Genomic DNA, 20,112 nt, shown 5'->3' on the forward strand with positions numbered 1-20,112 from the left:
CCCGGCCCTCCGCCCCTTGCTCCTGCAGTTTAGACACAGACAGACCAAGGACTTGGGTTTCCAGGATGAGGGAAGAAATACAATTCCCTACCAGGAGGAAGTGGGGGAACACACTGCTCTCTTTACATGCAAATATCTTAATTACAGCCGGTAAAGAAGATATTTGTATGGAAATTTATGTATCTGTATATGTTATAGACTCAGGTTCCCTCAGAATAAATAAAAGCCTTTTCCACTTGAGGGGCCCAGACAGGGTGTGCGGTGTAATACAGGGCCCTGCCAGGGGCGAAGGTGCGCTCTGTCCCGCCCTCCCCAGCAGCCAGAGGAAGGGAGTCAATCGACCCGCCATGCGATGGCCTCCCACCACCTGCTGCTCCCCTCCTTTCTGGAGGAAGAGCTCCAGTGCACACACACCTCAAGTTCTTGAGCTTTTCCCATGGGGCATCTCCCTGTCTTCTTCCCCAGGATCTGTCCTCGTGGAGATGGTGCCTGCGCCATCATCATTGCCAAAAGAAACAACCAGATTTCAAAATGGCAGGGAGATAAAATCATGTGTAAGAGACCGCTGGAATCTGGCCGGCGTGGCTCAGTGGTTGAGCATCGACCTATGAACCAGGAGATCGCGGTTCGATTCCCGGTCCAGGCACATGCCTGCGTTGCAAGCTCGATTCCCCCAGTAGGGGGCCTGCAGGAGGCAGCCGATCCACGATTCTCTCTCATCGTTGATGTTTCTCTCTCTTTCCCCCTCTCCCCTCCTCTCTGAAATCAATAACAAAAATCTTTTTGTAAAATAAGAGACTACTGGAAACTACTTTCAGAAAGAGGGTATGACTTTTGGCTGGCAAGGGACCGAGATGTTTTTATTCCAGTTTCCCTACCAGTGAAGCTACAGCCCATGAATAAAATACAACCAATTACTATGAAGTGCAGGAGGCCACCCTGGTCTCACCGAGCTTCCTTGGTTTTCCCGAGTGCTATAATGTCGGCCTTACTACATCCATGTTCATCGCCACTTAGGACAGAGGATGAAATAGACATGCCTGCAGCTGGTGGGACTCTGGCTAGACATAACGGAGAACTTCCCACTTCGGAGGGGTGTTACAAATCACAAAGGGAAAGAAAACCTCTCACTGCTAACATCTCCCCTTGGTCCCAGCTGGAAGGGGCAGGGGAGCCTGCGGAGTCCCCCGAGACGCACCGAGTAGAGCGAGCGAGCCATCTGTCTGGGATGGTTTCGACGCTGTGCTGCCTGGGGCCACAGGGGTGAGGCAGATGACATTTAAGACTCTTTCCAGCCTCATGTTTCTTTCAGATGGAATGACGTGGCATTTGTTCATCTGTTTCGAACACTCAAGGGACGTAGAACGTGGCCTAAAAGGTGCATTTGTAGCAAACCCACCCTGACCCTCCATTTCACTGTTACTCCTTTTCACGGTTACAATCCAAAACCGAAGAGGCTCTGAGCGCCTAGGCCCTGGCCTGGGGTCACCTTCCCAGGCCTCCCCTCCACACTCCACGCCGACAGGGCAGCAGGGGCCTCGTCGCCTCTTCCCGGGACCCTGGTCATGGCCGGCCTTCGCCTTCGAGGCCTCGGTTCCCATCCTACGTGCCACTGCCCGATGGCATGTCCTCACATGCAGCCTCATTTATAGGGACACCGGTGGCAGGCCTCCCATGACGACCCAAGTCGGAGCAACTGGCCCCGCACCTAAGCCTGTGGGGGACACGCTCCAGGTAACTTCCTCACCTCACTGTTAGGGTCCACTGTTTGCACATCACCCTCCTCTCCAAGTCACCTCCACACCAGACCGCGGCGTGTCCCATGGCTCAGTACCCAGATGCCACCCCGTATTCCCTTCTGCACTCTGTGGAGCGAATGCCTGCGTGGCAGGGTGGATATCCCAGCACCGCCACTGTTTTGACACCAGGTATGATCTGGTCCAGGCAGGCTGGGGTCTGGAAGGACTGAGATAGAGGGGGGAGGCCAGGTAATTCACATCACTGAAGAAAGTATCAAGGAAGTCTACCCAGTAATTCTTCCGCGCCCCCCCCCCCCCCGCCGCCCCCGCCCCTGCCGGCTGTATTTGGCCAATTACCCTGAATGGCTCAAAGGAGACGGAGGAGGAAGAGCAGAAAAGCAAACTTCCGTCACTGAACTGGATCGAGGGATTGTGGGAAGAGCCTCTTTCCAACTGGGGGCTGTTGCTTGTTTTACCCAGAGGGGAGGAGGGGCTGGGATCTGACCAGCTGGGTCTGGGGCCTCGCAGAAGCCCGAATCCGGAGGCGGCCTGGGCTGTGTTCTCACACTCTCGCCCTGTCTCCTCCTGAGGAAATCAAGCCTCTGCTCACTGATCATCCCACACGGAACTTAGCCCCACAGAAGGCAGGGCCTGAGAGACCACAGAAGCTGCGTCCAAGCTCCAGGCCTGACTGATGAAAGGGAAGCCGCTCATTGGCCACAAGGGCACAGAGCGGGCGATGCGAGCAGGTGCCCTAAAGAGCGGTCCTCTCCCTCCGCAGACCCGCGTTCCAGAACGTCTGGTATCGTGTAGATAATTAGTGTGCACATCCTCCGGCTTTCGTCGAGGAAGCAAGGATGTGACGCTGTAATTCGCACAGACTGCCCTCCACACCTCTCTCCGCGCGGCTGCCCTCTGCGGCGTGTGCAGCTTCACAGGGCTCAGCGCTTACGGGGTTTTGCAAACTTCGCTCGAGATGCGAGCAGTGCGGCACCGAGCCCTGCACAGATGCCCAGGCAGCTGAAGCTTGGAGCCTGCCTGGGTGTCTGCTCCGTGGCCGTGTCTCCGGTCAGCACCAGCCTCCCTCTCCCACAACCGGAGAACAGGCCCGGCCGGCGCGGCTCGGTGGTTGTGTCAACCTAGGAACCGGGAGGTCACGGTTCCATTCCCGGTCAGGGCACTTGCCCGGATTGCAGGCTCCATCCCCAGTAGGGGGCCTGCAGGAGGCAGCCGATCCATGATTCTCTCTCATCATTGATGTTTCTCTCTCTCTCTCTCTCCCTTCCTCTCTGATATATATATGCATGGTTTATAAGAGCAAACGCATGGTTTAGGGACTGGGAAACCAGGCGATCGAGGCCTCCCCTAGCCTCCTAGCCTTCGCTCTATCACAGACAGTGAACTGTCCTCACTTTGCTGATATGACATCAGACACACAGGGAGGATGACCCACTGCTGGAAAAGAGTGGGAGAGAGAGGGGTTTCCTCCACCCACCCTGTGGCAGAGGGTGCCCGCTGCTCATTGCCATCCCCCGGGGGCACGGCCACACTCCATTCCTCAGCCCGCCTCACAGATCACGGGCCAGGCGCATGCCCAGGTTCTTGCTGTGAGGAGAAGGGACAGGCCCCACCGCCGGGTCAGGCCCGTGAACACATGCCTGAGGCCCCGCCCAGTGGACTGGAATGGGGTTGGGTGCCCAGGGTGACTGAGGACCCCCCCATGGAGAAGAGGGTCGAGCACTGTCAGCCTGGGTGCCCGCACGGCGGAGGGTCAACTGCTCACACTGCGACACAACCCGGAAAGGCCTAGAAACAGGCTTCTATTTGTGTTGCAGCCATTCTGTATGGGGGCATGTACCTGTGAGGACAGACCGCCGGCCCACCGCCACGCATAAGCTTATGTGAGTGCTGTTCGCATGCTGGAATGGGGGAGACCGCTGCATTTTAGCCCCAGTGATAGCAAGAGTAGTTAATATTTCTTGAGCATCTGTTTCCCTAAGAACTTCACGTTGATGAACACTTGATCCTTACAGCAAGTGCAGGTGCTTAGGGGCGTGTGGCCCCATTTTACAGCTGGGGGCACAGAAAGGTCCAATAAGTTGCCCAAGGTCAAACGGTCAGGAATTACAGGGGCTGAGATGCACACCCAGGCAGTGTGGGTTCAAGAGTCTGCACCTGCATCGCTGCCACGGGGGAGCCCCGACATCCACAAAATCGAACATTCTATCCGCCAGATCAGCTGGCTCCGAAGGGTTCCCACACCCTGCAGGTACCGTTGTCCCCTTGCCCAGGAGTTTCCGGGAACTGTGACCTGCAGTCTCCCGTGAGGACCCGGGGCCTCGCTATCGGCTGCCAGACCTGCCTTAGCTCCCCCACCTGTGTTGGCCTGGGCTTGACCTAGGTCCCCTCCTCGTCTCCTGGACACTTGGGTGTATTATGACTCCACTCTGGCTTTAACTGAGTAACTCCCGACTCAGACCTCCCCTCCCTGCCCCTCTGGACACTGTCCCAGATATTGCCTAGTTCAGCGATGGCGAACCTTCTGAGCTCGGCGTGTCAGCATTTTGAAAATCCCTAACTTAACTCTGGTGCCGTGTCACATATAATGTTTTTATATTTGCAACCATAGTAAAACAAAGACTTACATTTTTGATATTTATTTTATATATTTAAATGCCAGTTAACACAGAAAAATCAACCAAAACAATGAGTTTGCGTGTCACCTCTGACACGCGTGTCATAGGTTCGCCATCACTGGCCTAGGCCATGGATCCCCACATCGCCCACAAAGATGACACCTGAAAGGGGGGGGGAGGGTCTCTTTGCCTGTCCAGGCTGCTCTTGCACAGGCCTAATCTGTTCCCTGCCTCATTTCAAACTGCCATTCGGACCTCCCTCATCCACATTTTCACGGGGTGTCTACGCGTCCTAGGCTCTGTGCTCGGGACAGAGGAGAGGAGAGTGGACAGAAGGCAGCCCCCACCCTTCAGACAAGTCAGATCAGAGACCCTCAAGCCCTTTCTTCCTGGATCTGAGCGCATGGCCTCCCTCCCTCTGAAAACATTTCTCTTCCGGAATCCCAACCTCTCCTCTTCCGAACTCTTGAAACTTTCTTTAAAAAAAAAAAAAGTGTTCTTTTTAAAAATTGATTTCAGAGAGGAAGGGAGAGGGAGAGAGAAACATTGATGATGAGAGAGAATCATTGATCAGCTGCCTCCTGCACGCCCCACATCGAGGATCGAGCCCGCAACCCGGGCCTGTGCCCTGACCAGGAATCGAACCGTGACCTCCCGGTTCATAGGTCGACGCTCAACCACTGAGCCACGCCTGCCGGGCTCGAGGCTCTCTTTAATTCCAGATTTGCACTGCACTGCAGCCTCTGAGTGCTGTCTCGCGTTCTGAGAAGGGCATCGAGGCGCCAAGCACCATGCCAGCGCCGGTCTGAGGCAAGATCAGAAGCGCATCGGCGCCCGTCGGAGGAAGGGTACGCCGCGGGACGTGGCCTCACGAGGAGGGAGCACTGGGCACTCCGAGGCAGAGATGTGTGCTGCCCTCTCTGAACGTGTAGCAGGAAATCAGGCAGCTCACCTTAGAGAACTGTTTGCATACCGCCCATGCCTGAGCCAGATGGTGCCTGTTTATTCCAAGAAATTAAAAATGAAAAAGGAAGAACAGAAGGTGGAGTTTATCTCTACCTCTCCCCTGCCCTCCTAGACACAGTGTGGGATCTGCCCTGGGCAGGTGAGTACAGATAACACAGCACACATGTGCGCGCGCACACACACACACACACACACACACACGCCTGAATTCTCAGCATTTAGCTGTATTAGTCACCAGAAACCAGCAAGCTCCTAGGCCCGAAAGACTCCAGACCCTACGGTAGCAGAGAGGAGCAGGCCGGTCCCGGGTCAGCTTGCAGAGAGCCCTCAGCGCCTGGCCCTCTCATCTAACAAATCACTGCTCTCCCAGGGCATCGGCTGGGACATGGAGCAAACACATCTTTCCTAAATCGCCGGGCACGGACGTAGCTCGGAGATCCATGACAGGGCCCTGTAAACACTGGCCAGCACAGGCGAGCGCGACACCCCAGTGTTTCCGTCTAAGATGAAACCCTGGGAAGGCACCTTTCCGGAAGTGGTCACCTTCAAGGCCCTAGACCTTTGGGGCAGCTGTGTGACCCCTTTATTTCCCAGCGTCCGGGGATTCCTCGCTCTGGCTCAGGAGTGACCTCTGGAATGAGACTGTCCCTGGGGTTCCCCTGTCTGGGTGTGCAGGGGACTAAGGAATATAATGTACATAACAATTTATCCAGGAAGGAGTGTGTTCCAGGCTCCTAGCGCTAATGAACTTGCTTAACATCAAAACAACTCTGTTAAGAGGCTGTGTTTGTCTTTGTTTGTAAAACGGGAAAATGAAACAGGTGGGGAAGGGGCACCAGGTCCCATGGCTGCTGACGGTGGGGTTGGGATGTAAGCACAGGTCAAATCAGGCTCAGATGCAGAATGCCTGTCTCCCTGATGCCTTCCAATAGGATAAGAGGACTTCCGGGTGCATTGCTGATGTGACCACTGGCCAATGGCTTCCTTCCTTTTTTCCCTGAGGGGGAGGGGCTATGCATACATTAGCCCCTCGCGAGCACCTGAGCATGAAGTTGGGATACAAGCTGCTCTTTGAATGTGGACAGTCTAGTGCCCGCCCTCCATCAGTGGACTGTGCAGCTTTCCAGGGGCGCCCCGAGTGCTTACTGCGACAGCTACCCGTTCTGACTTCATACTTCCTGGGGCTCGAAGGCGCATTTTGGAGCCAGCTGGCCTCAGCTGACACCTGGCTTGGCCTGCATGACAAAGGCATTGTGGATGCCTGGCACGTGGACAGTCCCCCCCCCCCGCCACCGCCCCCCGGCTCCTTAATTCCAGTCTGCCCTGGTGCCCACGGAAATGAGACGGATTTACTCCTTGGCGCTCTCCCAGGAGGAGAGAGCAGCAGTGCGCAGTTGTTAAAGCAAGGGCGCAGCGGTATCACTTGAAGATGTGATTTTTTTTTCCCCTCTTGGAAATCAGAATCGAGAAATACCAAGTGCACTCCTGGAGGCAAGTCTGCAAGCCGAGTCTGCACACGTCCTGGTCAGATGCTGTTTCCCAAGACTCCGGTGAAGCCGGCAGAGGCCAGACCGGCATAATCAAACCTCTTCCTCGCACAGAAAAACAACGAGCCGCCCCTTGCTTTTATCAACACCAACACAGCCGAGCGCAGCCAGACAGGCCAGCAAACCCCATTACGCGGAGTGCAAAGGCAATTAAACGGTGCCAGCTCCAGCGAGACCCGAGAAATCTGTGACCCACGGGCCCCGAGGAACCACGCCAATGCCTCTCTTCAAAATGACTGGAAAACACGGGCCTAGAAGCTAAAGAAAGGCTCTGCTGGGTTATTTCCCGGCAGGCCCGCCCTGGCATCCGTCTGTGGCGACCGCTGCTCCCTGCTCCTTTTTCTGTGTCTGGGGGTGGTGGACAGGGCACGTGGCTCGAGAAACCGACCAGTTTGCTGCCGACACACAGCCTCCCCCCACTGTCTGTCTACTTCTTCTTCACATCCTCTCCTGATGCTCTGTCATCTGCCAGCCTCTGTCTGTGCCATGAACAAATTACTTTCTAACCACAAAGAGCGTTTCTCAGCCATCCTGTTTTTCTCTAGGCCCGGGCTAACATGACACGTCTTGAGTGACTGGTTTTATCGTCCTGCTTAGACAAAGCCATCAGGAGGAACATTCGGACAGAGCTGCTCTGCAGACGCCAAACCCCCAGCCTCTTGCAACACGCTCGAGCCGACGGGACAACCGTGGGCTCTTTACTCTCAATGTGGTCATTCACTCCTGACGAAGATGAGACAAATGGCTACCATGCCTCGGAGACACTGCCCCACCCTCTCCCTGCACCACACCTCCCCAGTCCTCGCCCCCTCAACGTCCCGCGCAGGAAATTTTCCATATTTTCGAGGCGACCGACTTGCAATCAGTTTGCAGAAGTGATTCCATCTCTGTATCTCAGGTTGCACCTATTCTCCCTCCCCGCTCCCCCCTCCCGCCATTATTTTTTGAGTTAAATGACACTGGTGCCCACTTTCCCTGGCAATAATAACACTGTCAGAACCACTCAATGATCCATGGGGAGATAATTCACGAAGACTAAGGGGGAAAAGTCTGGGAGCAAAATAAGACACCTGATCATGTCGACAACCGCAGGATGTGAAATCGAACGTGATGTCCCCTCCCCCAATCGGGGAGCTTTTCCTAACCGGCTCCCCCTCCAGCGCTGGCAGTGATAACCTGCCTCCTCCCCTCATCTTTCCTACGCCGCGTGGAGAACTACGCTCAGCACGACAGTAACCATTTTGCTCCTTTACGGTGGGCTCTGGCTTCTCGTCAAGAACTGCCTTTGAAAATGCGCTGTGGGCGGGGCTGGATCGGGGCCTGGCTTGGAGGTGCCGAAAGGTAGCACCCAGTCGGGTTTGTCTGTGTGTGCTCTTGCGGATATACATGCAAATACACACACACACACGTGTATGTATATGTGTGTGTGTGTATGTATATATATATATATACACATATATATATATATAGTTGCACAAAGAGTGAGTGTTGTTAATGATACATGTGAGAACACAATGCATATGGCATTTCAGTGTCAGGGTGCGGTTGAGGTAAACATCCAAGAGGGAAGGAGGAGATGCCAGGATGTAGGCGTGGCCAGAGGACAATCACTAGTGCAGGTGTGGGCGTGGTGTGTCTGCGTATGCTCCGAGTGACGGGGTTAATGGACAATGACGAAGACACGTAAGCGAGGCGCGAGCTCGGCCCTGGCGTCGTGCCGTGGAAAGGCCCCTTACCCTGTAGTAGTCGGTGCTGTAGACGTCCCGGGACATGCCGAAGTCTCCGATCTTCACCAGCAGGTTGGCCCCCACCAGGCAGTTGCGGGTGGCCAGGTCCCGGTGCACGAAGTGCTGGGAGGCCAGGTAGACCATGCCCGAGGCGATCTGGCTGGCGATGTGCAGCATCTGCGAGAGCCCCAGCTCGCCTTTCGCCTGGCGCGGCTGCCCGTCCACAAGGATCATGGCGTCTGGCCCGTGGGCCCTGCAGGGGTCGGGGAGAAGCGAGGGGCAGAGAGAATTCAGGAGGTTTCTGGAATGCTCCACGGCAGGTGCATGCCATCTCCCTTCTCAGCCGACTATGGTCTATTTCTGTCTACAGCAAAATGTATTGTGTGAGTGTAGACGTGGGCGAAACACTGATCCAGATTCCACACGAAGACGACAGCAGATGGGCTCCAGGGGTCAGGGAACGACCCTTCTCTTCTAGACTCCTTCGTTTATATCCAGGGTTGCCCAGGCTCTAGAGGCCTAGTATAGAATATTAATAAAACCCAGACTAACACTTAATCGCCCTTACTCTGTTCCATGCACTGCTCCAAGTATCTTAAATATATTCACTCACTTAACCCTCCCACCTCAATTCTGAGATAAGAAAACTGAGGCACAAAATGGTCACATCACCTGGCCAACGTCACAGAGATCTGAGGGAACACAGGGGTGAGCAGGAGCAGAGGAAGCCAGACATGTGGCTCAGGAGCATCAAGAGGGCTTGTCAATCAGCTCCCTGGGCCCCACCCCAGGATTCTGATTGGCTAGGTGGAGCTAGTTCATTTGCATTTCCTACAAGCTCCCAGCAGTGATGCTCTGGGTAGGAAGACTCCTGAGCCCACTCTCTGGACCACACACAGGGCCTAGGACTGGGGGACTCTGTCGGTGGCTGGTCCCAGTGACAGAGCCCCCAGGCCTGGGGCTCCCCAGGCCTATGGCCCCAAAGCAGGGACGAAGGCCTGAATCCAGCAGCTCAGGGGCTGATGCAGAAGAACGGAAGGCTGCTTCTCACGTCTAACCCCTGGACCTATGTGCTGGTTATATAACTGCTGGTTCCAGAGAGGATGCCCGGGGTGGGGGGTGGGGGGCGGGGGGAGGGGTCAGGGCTCACCGCAGGAACTTGTTCAGGTCTCCGTGCTTCATGTACTCAAACACCATGATGAGCGGGTCCCCGTCGCCGCACACGCCATAGAACTTGACGATGTGCTCGTGCTGCAAGTTGGTGAGCAGCTCCGCCTCCCTCTGGAAGTCCTTCCGGGCGGCCAGGGTGGGGTCCTTCAGGGCCTGGGAACGAGGCAGGACAAAGGCCTTTAGCAACCAGAGGACAGGGATCTGCCCGACCCCCTCCTGGGAGGGAGCCTGGTGCTCAGAAGAAAGGCCTGCGTGTGCCCAACGAAGAAGATTGTTTTGTTGTTGTTAATCCACCCGAGGAAATTTTTCCATTGATTTTTAGAGAGAGTGGAAGGGAGGGGGAGAGGCAGAGAGAAACATCGATGTGAGAGAGGCCCATCGAATGGTTGCCTCCCGCATGTGCCCCGACCAGGACCGGGGACCGGGCCTGCAACTGAGGTACGTGCCTCTGACCAGAATCGAACTTGAGACCCTTTAGTCCACAGGCCGACACTCTACTCGCGGAGCCAAGCCGGCTAGGGCCCGACGAATGAGATTTTAATCGGGGTTTAAAGGCCACAAGGCCAGGCCTGACCCTTCCACCTTCAGCACTGTCATCCCTGAGGAACCAGAAACCAGTTTCCTGACACCACCCCAGACACCAGCCAATGACTAGCGTGAAAGGCGGAGGGCGGGGCTGCGAGGTGGGAGGCCTGACAAGCCCTGTCCCCTCAGGTTCCCTGGAAGAAATGGTCCCTCGGCTGGAATAAACAGGGGAAAACCTGCCCCAAGCACTTTAGCTTCGTAAGGTCGCCTGTGCCAAGTTTACCCCAAACCAGGCAACTTAGTCCCCTGCCCTTTCTATTCCGTGACTCTAGATGGTGAGAGTGTCTATGTGCAGAGAAACATCAATGGCACTGTGTCCTCCTAGGAGGGGCTGAGGGAGCGTTTGGGGTGGGGGTCAGGGGGCTGCAGCCATGGGAACGGCAGTCAATGGGAAGAAGCAGCCTTAGGATCCGTAGGACCAGGTAAAGTACCGCGAAGTCCCAGGTAGGATGGCAAGGTGGGCACCAGTGGCCACCCAGATGCCACCGCTCAGCCCCTGTGGGAGTGGGAGACCCTGGGTGAGGGGTAGGCGCCAGACCAGGCCACTGGCCCCAGGTCCCAGAATGATAAAAGGAGGAGGGGTGGTCAGTTGTAAATGCCGGTTTTCGGCACCAGGAGGGGAGGGTGAGGCCAAAGCAGGGACCCTGCTAGGGCCCGGCCATGGGGAAGCGGCGCTGGCAGCGGCTATGGAGCGAGCTGTGAAGGGGGAGGGGGGTGGGGGCAGTGTTTCTGCAGGAGGAGCAGCTGGGCAGGTCGCTCACACCTTTCTCTGGCCTCCCACCCTCCCCACTCCCGCCTGCTTCTGCTGACACAGAATAGTAACCTCAACAGACACAACAGGAGGCAGGGAGGGGGGGAGTGTGACGTTCTTGCACCATTTTCAGGTCAGTGAGAAGCGAGACACGGGGAGATTGGTCTGCAGAGTCCTCTCTGCCATCACCTGTCCTTTTCTGGTCATGTGGGCAGACTGACCTCCCTGTAGAATGGAGATCATGCTGTTACTAAAAGGCCTCCTGGCCAGAGATATCTCTCTCTCTCTCTCTCTCTCTCTCTCTCTCTCTCTCAGCAGCAAACCCCTTTATTTGAAATCCACACGGCTGCCTGGGCTTACAGCACTTCAGGGATGTGAACATGCAAACACTGTACCTAGGAGGCCCATCGACGCCCTGTCGGTCATTAGCACACGTAAGAGACCAGATGATGGACCCTCAGCATGAACAAGGCCTGAGGTGTCCTCTGCTTTCACCTGCTCAAGTCTCAGGCTGGAGAAACTGAGGCCCAGCCTTGTCCGGAGAACAACTTAGATGGCACGTGTTCAACGCCAGCTGAGCTGAGCCTCAGCCCTCTCCGGGTCTCTGGTCTCAGGTCAACAGCAAGGCCTTTGGAGGGCTCTCTTCCGAGGGACCACGGTCTCCTGACCAGAGGTCAAGTCCCATTGCAAGTGCAGCCGGCACCACCTTTCCTTCTTTTCAAAATAGCTTGATTACATGGCCCCGCTGCTGACCAAAATGCTGGGCGTCATCTCATGGGAACTTTCCCGTCTTACAGGTGGGAAAGCGGCGGCCCAGCAGGAGGCGGTGACTCGCCAAAGACCACGAAAGGAGGCCTGGCTGCTCCGGCCCCGCACACCTGCCTGGACTCATGTATCAGGCGGAGGAGTCAGTAGGCAGGGCCCCAGCGGAACGGTGGGCAAGAAGTTAAAAGATGGGGAAGAGGGGAGGGCGGGGGAAGCTGAGGAGTGTGGGCTCCAGCAGAGGGGCTGGGCCCAGGCGGATGCCAGGCTCGCAGGGCCGGCCAAGGCCCATTGCTCATTTCACCAGCTCTGAGGCCAACAACCAGAACAAAGGCATCTGCAAGATGCTGTGGGTGGGAGAAGGCCGAGGGCGCCCCTCTCGCTGACCCGGCCCCTGGCTGCGGCCCTGGACTCCATGTGCGGGGGCGTGGGGATAGGATGACTGCCAGTGATTTATTTATGTTCATGAAGAACAAGAGGGGGAAAGGAACCCGGCATGGGTGGGATGGGAGAATACAAAGATTTATGTGAGCCCTCGGTTTGTGAGAGGGAAAAGCAGATCACATCTGGGGCCAGCCCCGTGGCCTCTCTCCATCCCTGTAAATCATTCTCGCGCGCAGTCCTGGAGGCCAAAGGCGGCCGTTGGATATTTCCGCTCCCAGCACTGCAGCAGTGCCCGCCAGCGTGCCCGGGGCTGGCACCCTGCAAGGCACCAGGAGATGAGGCACAAGGCGACCGCGATCGCCCGTAGTCTGCCCACAACCCTTCACCACGGGATGTCCAGCTCCTGGGTCACACCTGAGTGCTTATGTAATTGGCAAAGGGTCGTGCTCAGCAGACGGGGGGCCGGGGGCAGGGTTGACACCACTGGGACAGAGATGACCTGAGGAGGAGAATTAGGAGGAAAACCACTGACACTCCCCAGCCCCTCTCCAGGGGTCCTCTTCCGAGCAAAACTTCAAAACGGGTCACCGGTTGGTGGCACCGGGCTTCGGGGAGATGGGTCAGGCTGGGGGGTCTCTGAAGCCCTGCGAGCAGGATCCGCAGAACACACAGCGGAGCCGGAATTCAGCCCCTTGTCTACCTCTCTTCCCCCGAGGTTTGAGGACTCTGCCCCTTCTGGGCTTCCCCTCTGGCCATCAGCTCCCTTTCACCCCAAGTCCTGGGTTCTGAGGGTCTGTGCAGTCAGATGGGAGGGAAGCTGTCTAAATGGTCAGAACGCTAGCCTGGCAGGTGTGGCTCGGTGGTTGAGTGTCGACCTAGGAACCAGGAGGTCACGGTTCGATTCCCGGTCAGGGCACACGCCTGGGTTGCGGGCTCGATCCCCAGGAGGGGGCGTGCAGGAGGCAGCCCATCAGTGATTCTCTCTCATCATGGATGTTTCTCTCTCTCCCTCTCCCTTCCTCTCTGAAACCGACAAAAATAGATTAAGAAAATCAAGGAGGTATTTAGCAAAAACAGGGAGAAATAAGATAACAATAAAATTAAGACCCAATTAGATATCTTGGAAATAAATTACACAGTCACTGAGGCTAAAACAGAAACTGCCACAGAAGAGACGCAGTGTACACTGGATGAAACCGCAGGGAGAACCGGGGCAGAAGACGCTGAGGTGCCCGGGACCAGAGCCTGGAGAGGCAGAGGGGGCGGGAATGACAGTGGCCAGGGTCTCACTCCCTCGTGGGTGGAGGGGAGGAGCTGCCCGGCTGTGAGTTCGCTCCACCACCAACCCCCCTGTCCCTCGGTGCCTCCGTCCTCCTCTGTGCAATGGGACCGTGACCGGGCGGGCTCTGAGCTTGTTGTGAGAACGAAGCGTGAACCGGCACACGTCACCTACAGGAGGACCCCGCTGAGTCCTGTCTGTCAGATGCCGTTGTCACGGTCACCATCACCCAACGCCGGGCCCTGCGCGGGAATCAGTTCCCAGGGCTTCAGGCCATCACTTCATTTCCTGCTCAGAGCCCAGAAACGCCCCGTTCCTCTGCCAGATCCCAGACGGCGCTGCAGCGCCCAGCGGATGGGTGTCACCCTATAAATCAGGATTCAGGGCAGCGCGGACTCTAAGTTTAGGGATAAAATGAGAAACCTTTCCACATCCCTGGTGCAAGCCACGCGAAGACCCGTCTCGTCTGACCGTCCCGGGTCTATGGAGACCCACAGCGCAGGTCCATCTCCAGGACGTCCCGCAGTAACCACCACTGACCTTCCATGGGGCAGCACTCTGCTTCCTTATTTGATTCTAGAGCAGAGCTTGGCAGGCAAGGCCTCATTTTATTTGAAACGTTACTGGACAACAGCCATCACCACTGGTTTACTCAGCCTCGGTGAGGTTGCGTGACTTTTTTTTTTTTGGAAAATTTATTTTTATTGATTTCAGAGAGAAAGGGACAAGGAGAGAGAGATAGAAACATCAACGTTAAGAATCATGGATTGGCTGCCTCCTGTACAGCTCCTGCTGGGGATGGAGCCTGAAACTCTGGCTTGCGCCCTGACCCAGAATCGAACCGTGACCTCCTGCCTCATAGGTCGACGCTCAACCACTGAGCCACACCAGCCGGGCTTGACTCTTGTTTGTGCCAATCATGTTCAGCGATTTGTCCAACACTGATTTATGCAGGAGGGCGCAGGGGGCGGGCAAAGGCGCTCGCTACAGCTCCAGGCCATGCGGCTCGAGCTGCAGAGCTGCACAGCTGGCTCAGCACAGAGAAGCCCTGCGGTGAATGGACCCCTCCCGCAGCTGCCAGCAGGCAGTCACCCTCAGGCGCGCCGCCCTCTGGGCTCGGCACCTGGATCCCGTGGGGGCACTAAGAATCCTCTCCACCCTCACTCACTGCTCTCCCTGCTCAGTACCTGGCACCCTCCCCTCTCCTGTTCCCAGTGGCGGCTGGTGCCCTTGAGCAGCGGCTCCAGGGCGTCTCGAGCCCACCCTCACCCAAGTCTCCTCAGAGAAATGGTCAGGTGACTTTCCAGGCCACCGAGGAGGGAGGAGGGACACCCTCCTGGGGACGGGAGCCAGCCCCGGGCGTCCAGAATGAAACCAGGGCAAAACCTGCTCCTTATGTGTGTGTGACAGCTCTGGACTTGGACGCCAAAGCAAGTGGGTGTGGGTCCCCAGGACAGCTCACTGACCTTGGAGCAAGGGCCCGATGGCATGTGAAGGAGGGAGCCTCTCCTTCCTGCTCCCCAGCCCCCCCACCACCCACTACCACCTTCCTGGCCCCACACGCTCTGGGGTTCACCTTCACGGCCACCAGCATCTTGTCCTTGGTCGGGCTGAGGTTGTAGCACTCGGCCAGGAAGACCTTCCCAAAGGCGCCCTCGCCCAGTTCCCGCTTCAGCACGATGTCGCGCCTCTTGATGTGCTGCACGTCTGTGGAGGGACAGAGAGGGGCGGCCGAGTCAGTGCTGTCCTCTGTAGAGGCCCGGGGCGGGGGCGGGGGGGCTAGAGCAGGGAGCCCCGCTCGGGAGTCCGCGGCAGGCAAGGCAGGCTCGGGCAGCACCCCGCCCTGGGCGGGGAGACGGCTTCTCACTGTGGAGTGGAAGTCGGACCCGGAATCACATCCCAGCTCTGCCTGACACCCCCCTAGGTCTCTAGACCGCAGCCGGGAAACAGCCCACGCCATGCGTGCACAGGATTCTGGGGGAGGAGCTGTGGTGACTGTGCGAGGAATGCCCTGGGCTTGGGGGGGGTCCCGGCGCAGGGGGCCTGAGCGTCTGCATTTCGAACAGACTCCCGGTGAGGTCCACGTGCCCTGGGTCCACAGACTGCACTGCAGATTGTGAGCTCTCTGGGGTATTTAAGAGTCGGGTTTGAATTCTGGCTCCGCCTCTTTGCTCGTTTCTTGAGCTTGGCATCGTTATTTCCCCCCAGAGCCTCGATTTCCTCGCCTGGGAAATGGGATCAACACCAACACCTTCCTTGCTGAGCTTTTGCGGCGATGAAGCGAGCTAATCCATAGGCAGAGCCTGGCCCAGTGCCGGGAGACACTAAAGGCAGCCACACCTGCACACACACACGGACACACGCTGGCTCGTCATAATGGCGGGCACAACCCCGACACAAGGTCGGGACTGAGATAACGACTGCCACTTGGCAGCTTGTACTATTTGGGGGCAGCCTCTCCCTGACGTACCCTCCTTGGAGGGAAAGACCGATGAGATCACGAACGCCAAGTCCAGAAAGAGAACCCAGAACCAGGGTCTGTGCACAGAGCGGGCCTGCCAGGGCCCCGGCTCATTCAGCAGCCGGGTTAAAGTCTGCCTGCCCCGGGGGAGCAGGAGGGGACCTCAGCCCCCCACCTCTGTGAAAGGCGCTAGAAGTGGCCGGTGAGGAAAGGCGCGAGCCAGGGATTGCTCACCGGCCTCTGGGTTACCTGTTCAACAGGCAGGCGCCCATTAAATGCCCGTATCAGCGTCAGGAAGAGCGTGGCCGAGCCAGGCAAGAGGACTGGCTCAAATGGCCTGGCCGAGAGAGGACCGTAGAAGACGGAGGCCCACGGAACACTGTTCCCGTGAGTTTTAGGAGACACAGGACAGGGACAGGGGTGTGGCTGCGAGGCTTCGGTCACTGTTTTGGTTGGCTTTGGAGATTCCTTTCAGAATAGACTATAAATTTCTCATTCCCTACCAGAGTTCCTGGTGTCCCCACCAGGGCCGGGATGGCCCGCGGGTGAGGAGCTGTGGGGGCAAGTGGCTTGGCTACCCGGGCACAGGCTGATGCTCTGGAGCCTGGTCCCATCTCAGCCACCGGCTGGGGACCCCTGACTTGGCCCTTGCTTCCCCTTCTTGCCAAAGCATGTCAACAGCCATGAAAACCCCAGAACGCACTGGTATCTCAGAGGACGTCAAGGGTTACAGGCCTTTACACACGCCAGCTGACTGTGGGCTGGGGAGCCTGAATGGAACAGGGGGCAGGTGACCACGTGACGAGAAAGCTGTCTGCTCTCGGCAAGCATGAAGCAGGCCCCCCCCCGACCCACACGGACCCCAGTGCTAGCCCCACACCTGCAGGTGGATCGTTCCACAGGGAGGAGCCGGTTCAGAGACGTGGAAACACCCAGCAGCTCAGAATAAAAAGCCTGCAGAGGGAAGTGTCTGTGGAGCAAGCCCTGAGCTTGGGCCACGCAGGGGTGGGGAGATGTGAGAGGGGGGCAGCAGGAGGACTAGGACGTGAAAACCGACTCCATCCCATCGCAAGTCCCCCCAGGAGAGAACTTCCGCCCAGCCCTGGGGGGAAGAGGCTCCAATAGGACTCTTTATGGCAGGCCACCATTACGGCAGCTGCTTTCCCTGAACTTCGGTAGGAAGAAGGTGGGTAAAGGGAATTCATTTGCGCCCAATCCTACCACTGGCTCAACTTTCGATTCTCATGAGAGATGCGTGTTATTGCACCCCTTTTACAGATGGAAAGATGGAGGCAGGGGTAACGTTCCAAAGTCCCCAGAGCTAACACACGGCTAAGGAAGGGCTCTTTCTTCTTCTCGTGGCTCCGAGCCTGCGTTCTTTCCATTACCCGAGGCTGCACGTCCTGTGAATTATTCCTTCTTTGTGGCCACCAAGAGGACGCGGTCCACAGCAGCTCAACCCTCCGTCTCCCCTGCTTCTCCTGCCCAGCTGCTCACCTGCGCATCCTGGGACTCTGGTGCAGCATCTGCCCGAGGGGAGGGGTGGCACCCTTCCTGGAGGCCCGGGAAGGTGGGGGTGGGAGGAAATAGCGTGGGAGGAGAGGCTGGGGTGGGCCGTTTCCATTTCTGACGTCCAAGCGTCTATTCGGGCCTCTTTCTGCGCTTATTTTTAGCTCACGCAGTACTGCTCCGAGCTGCCCCACATGCTAGAGGTGATGGATTTTCCTGGGAGGAGAGGGCATCAATCTCCTTTTACTGCCCGGCTGGCTGGCCCAGCAGAGTCTGGGTCACAGAGCTCAGATGCCGGGACACTGGTAGGGGAGGAGGAGAGGGGGCCGCACAGCCCAGGCGTGGGAAGGCCTCCCAGTCTCCAGCAAGGCGGGGTGGCTGGAGCGAGAACAGGCCCGGCCGACAGGGAGGAGGCGTCTCGGGGAGATGAAAGGGTCTCTGGCACTTTGGGGCCCGGCTTTTCCCAGGCTCCTCTTTGCAAGAGAGCCACGGACTGCGTTCCACTAAGGAAGCCACGGGAGCGCTTCTCGTCACCATCGGACAGCAGGTTCATCGGACAAATATATTAGGAGAATTTCTGCGTCTCAGTCACTGCTCCGTCCGAGGGCCAAGATGACGATTCTGTGTGTGGGGGAGTCACTCCTGGGAGGTCGCCCAGGCCGGGAGCAAGCCTGGCCGAGGGCAGGGTCGCTAACCCGAGATGCCACCAGCCACCTCTGTACAGCAGACCTCGGAGCCCTGAGAGGTCAGAGGGCAAGCTGGGGTCACCCCCTCTCCTGCCTCTGTTCACCTGCAGCACCTTCTGTGACCTGCACAGGTCAACCCACTGGACAGACAGATGTGGCCAGAGACACAGGTGACCGCTGTCAGCCTCACTTCTATATTCTTAGAAGATGGAAGTGTGACAGGCAGAAATTACCCAGTCCTGCTGACCAGGGATGAAGAGGCGTAACACCCCCACAAAAGAGTATTACTGAACGAGTGAGGACTGGGGAAAGAGACAGGTCTGTGTTCAAATCCTGACCCTGCACCGTATCCTCCCTCCAACTCTGGTTCCTGGGAACATAAGTATCTGTTGGCAGAGCTGTTCAGAGGATGGACTTATGACTTTTAGATAACAGATAACAGGAAGTATCTGAAACATAATGGGCATTTGACACAAGTAGGTTTCCTTCCTTTCTGCGATATTTTTGTCTAAACTAGGCGATAAATGTACCTCTGAACAAAATGGTGGCTTGGAAAGAACCTTAGACAAGGATGGTGATATCCCCTGGAAATAAAGTGGCCCGAGGTTGCTCAGAGGGGAGCCAGCACCCGGCCGGTGTGGCTCAGTGGTTGAGCGTCGACCTATGAACCAAGAGGTCACTGTTCAATTCCCAGTCAGGGAACATGTCTGGGTTGTGCGCTTGATCCCCAGTGTGGGGCCTGCAGGAGGCAGCCGATCCATGATTCTCTTTCATCATTGATGTCTCTCTCTCTCTCCCTCTCCCTCTCCCTCCCTCTCTGAAATCATACAAATAAAAGTAAAAAAACAAGAGGGGAACCAGCTCCGACTCAAGGGGTCCTACACAGCCTGTCCAAGCCTGTCACTGCCATGTTGGATCTCCTCCCCCTTCAGAGGTAAAAGCAGGTGCGGGAGGACGTTGGTCAGACAATGGGCTGAAGCCATCAAGACAGAGACAGCCGCCTGCCAGAGACGGCTACTGACCAGCAGAGAAACCAGCTTTCCCAGCGTCGGCGACTATAAATAATGGCGGGTCGGACGCGGCCGTACGTCAGGCAGCAGCGTCAGTCCCCACAGCCGCCTGCTCCCGCAGGCAGGCCCAGGACGCCGTAGCAGCAGTTCCCTGGCGGTCCTGCAGCTCTGACGGGTGCCTGTCCCACGGGGCCAGGCGTGCGGCAGCCCTGAGCTGGTCCTCCCCTGAAGGCTGTCCCCACAGGGACCAGATGCAGGCCCTCCCGGCATCCCTACGGCTGGCCAGGTGCTCTCTCCCCTCATCCCCAGAGGCTCTCCTAAGCTCTCGCCTTCCCCTCGTCCCTGGACCACTGTAACTCCCGGGCTCGAGGTGGGTCCCCGCCTCCTTGCTGAGACTGCTCAGATATTTCCCCATCGACTCTACCTTCCTCTGGGCTTGCCTGTTTCACCTTGTCATTGTCCCCTGGTGCCCTTTTTATAAAAAATATTGATTTCAGAGAGAAAGGGAGAGGGAGGGAGAGAAACATCCATGATGAGAGAGAACTATCAATCGGCTGCCTCCTGCTCGCCCCCTACTGGGGATCGAGTCCACGACACGGGCATGTGCCCCGACCGGGAATCAAACCGTCACCTCCTGGTTCATAGGTTGATGCTCAACCCCTGAGCCACACCTTCCAGGCCAGTGTCCTTATTAATAACAAAATAACTGCCACTGAGCGAGCACGTTCCCCGAGCCAGGCACCAGGCTCAGCTCTCAACGTGAACGGCCTCATTCATCTTCGCGACTCTCTTAAACACAGAGTGTTGCTACCCCACGCGCCACAGCTGTGAAGGCTGAAGTTGAAGGGGATGGAGTACCTTGCCCAAGGCCCCCAGATGTTAGCAGTGGCCCACGGGACT

General features: G+C 57.2%; 1 protein-coding gene across 3 annotated transcripts in view; it reads right to left on the bottom strand.

The window, feature by feature from the left end:
• The window catches only part of NTRK3 (neurotrophic receptor tyrosine kinase 3), a 213,838-nt gene that overhangs the window by 26,176 nt on the left and 167,550 nt on the right, over positions 1–20,112 (bottom strand). For all 3 annotated transcript variants that reach the window (XM_059678133.1, XM_059678129.1, XM_059678130.1), the window contains exons 14-16: positions 15,123–15,253; positions 9,766–9,938; positions 8,625–8,868 (exon numbers count right to left, since the gene is read on the bottom strand). In XM_059678133.1, coding sequence (XP_059534116.1) covers positions 8,625–8,868; positions 9,766–9,938; positions 15,123–15,253 — 548 coding nt within the window. The remainder of the gene's footprint in view (positions 1–8,624; positions 8,869–9,765; positions 9,939–15,122; positions 15,254–20,112) is intronic.

The sequence above is a fragment of the Myotis daubentonii genome, chromosome 21 (assembly GCF_963259705.1).
Source record: "Myotis daubentonii chromosome 21, mMyoDau2.1, whole genome shotgun sequence".
Taxonomy (NCBI): domain Eukaryota; kingdom Metazoa; phylum Chordata; class Mammalia; order Chiroptera; family Vespertilionidae; genus Myotis; species Myotis daubentonii.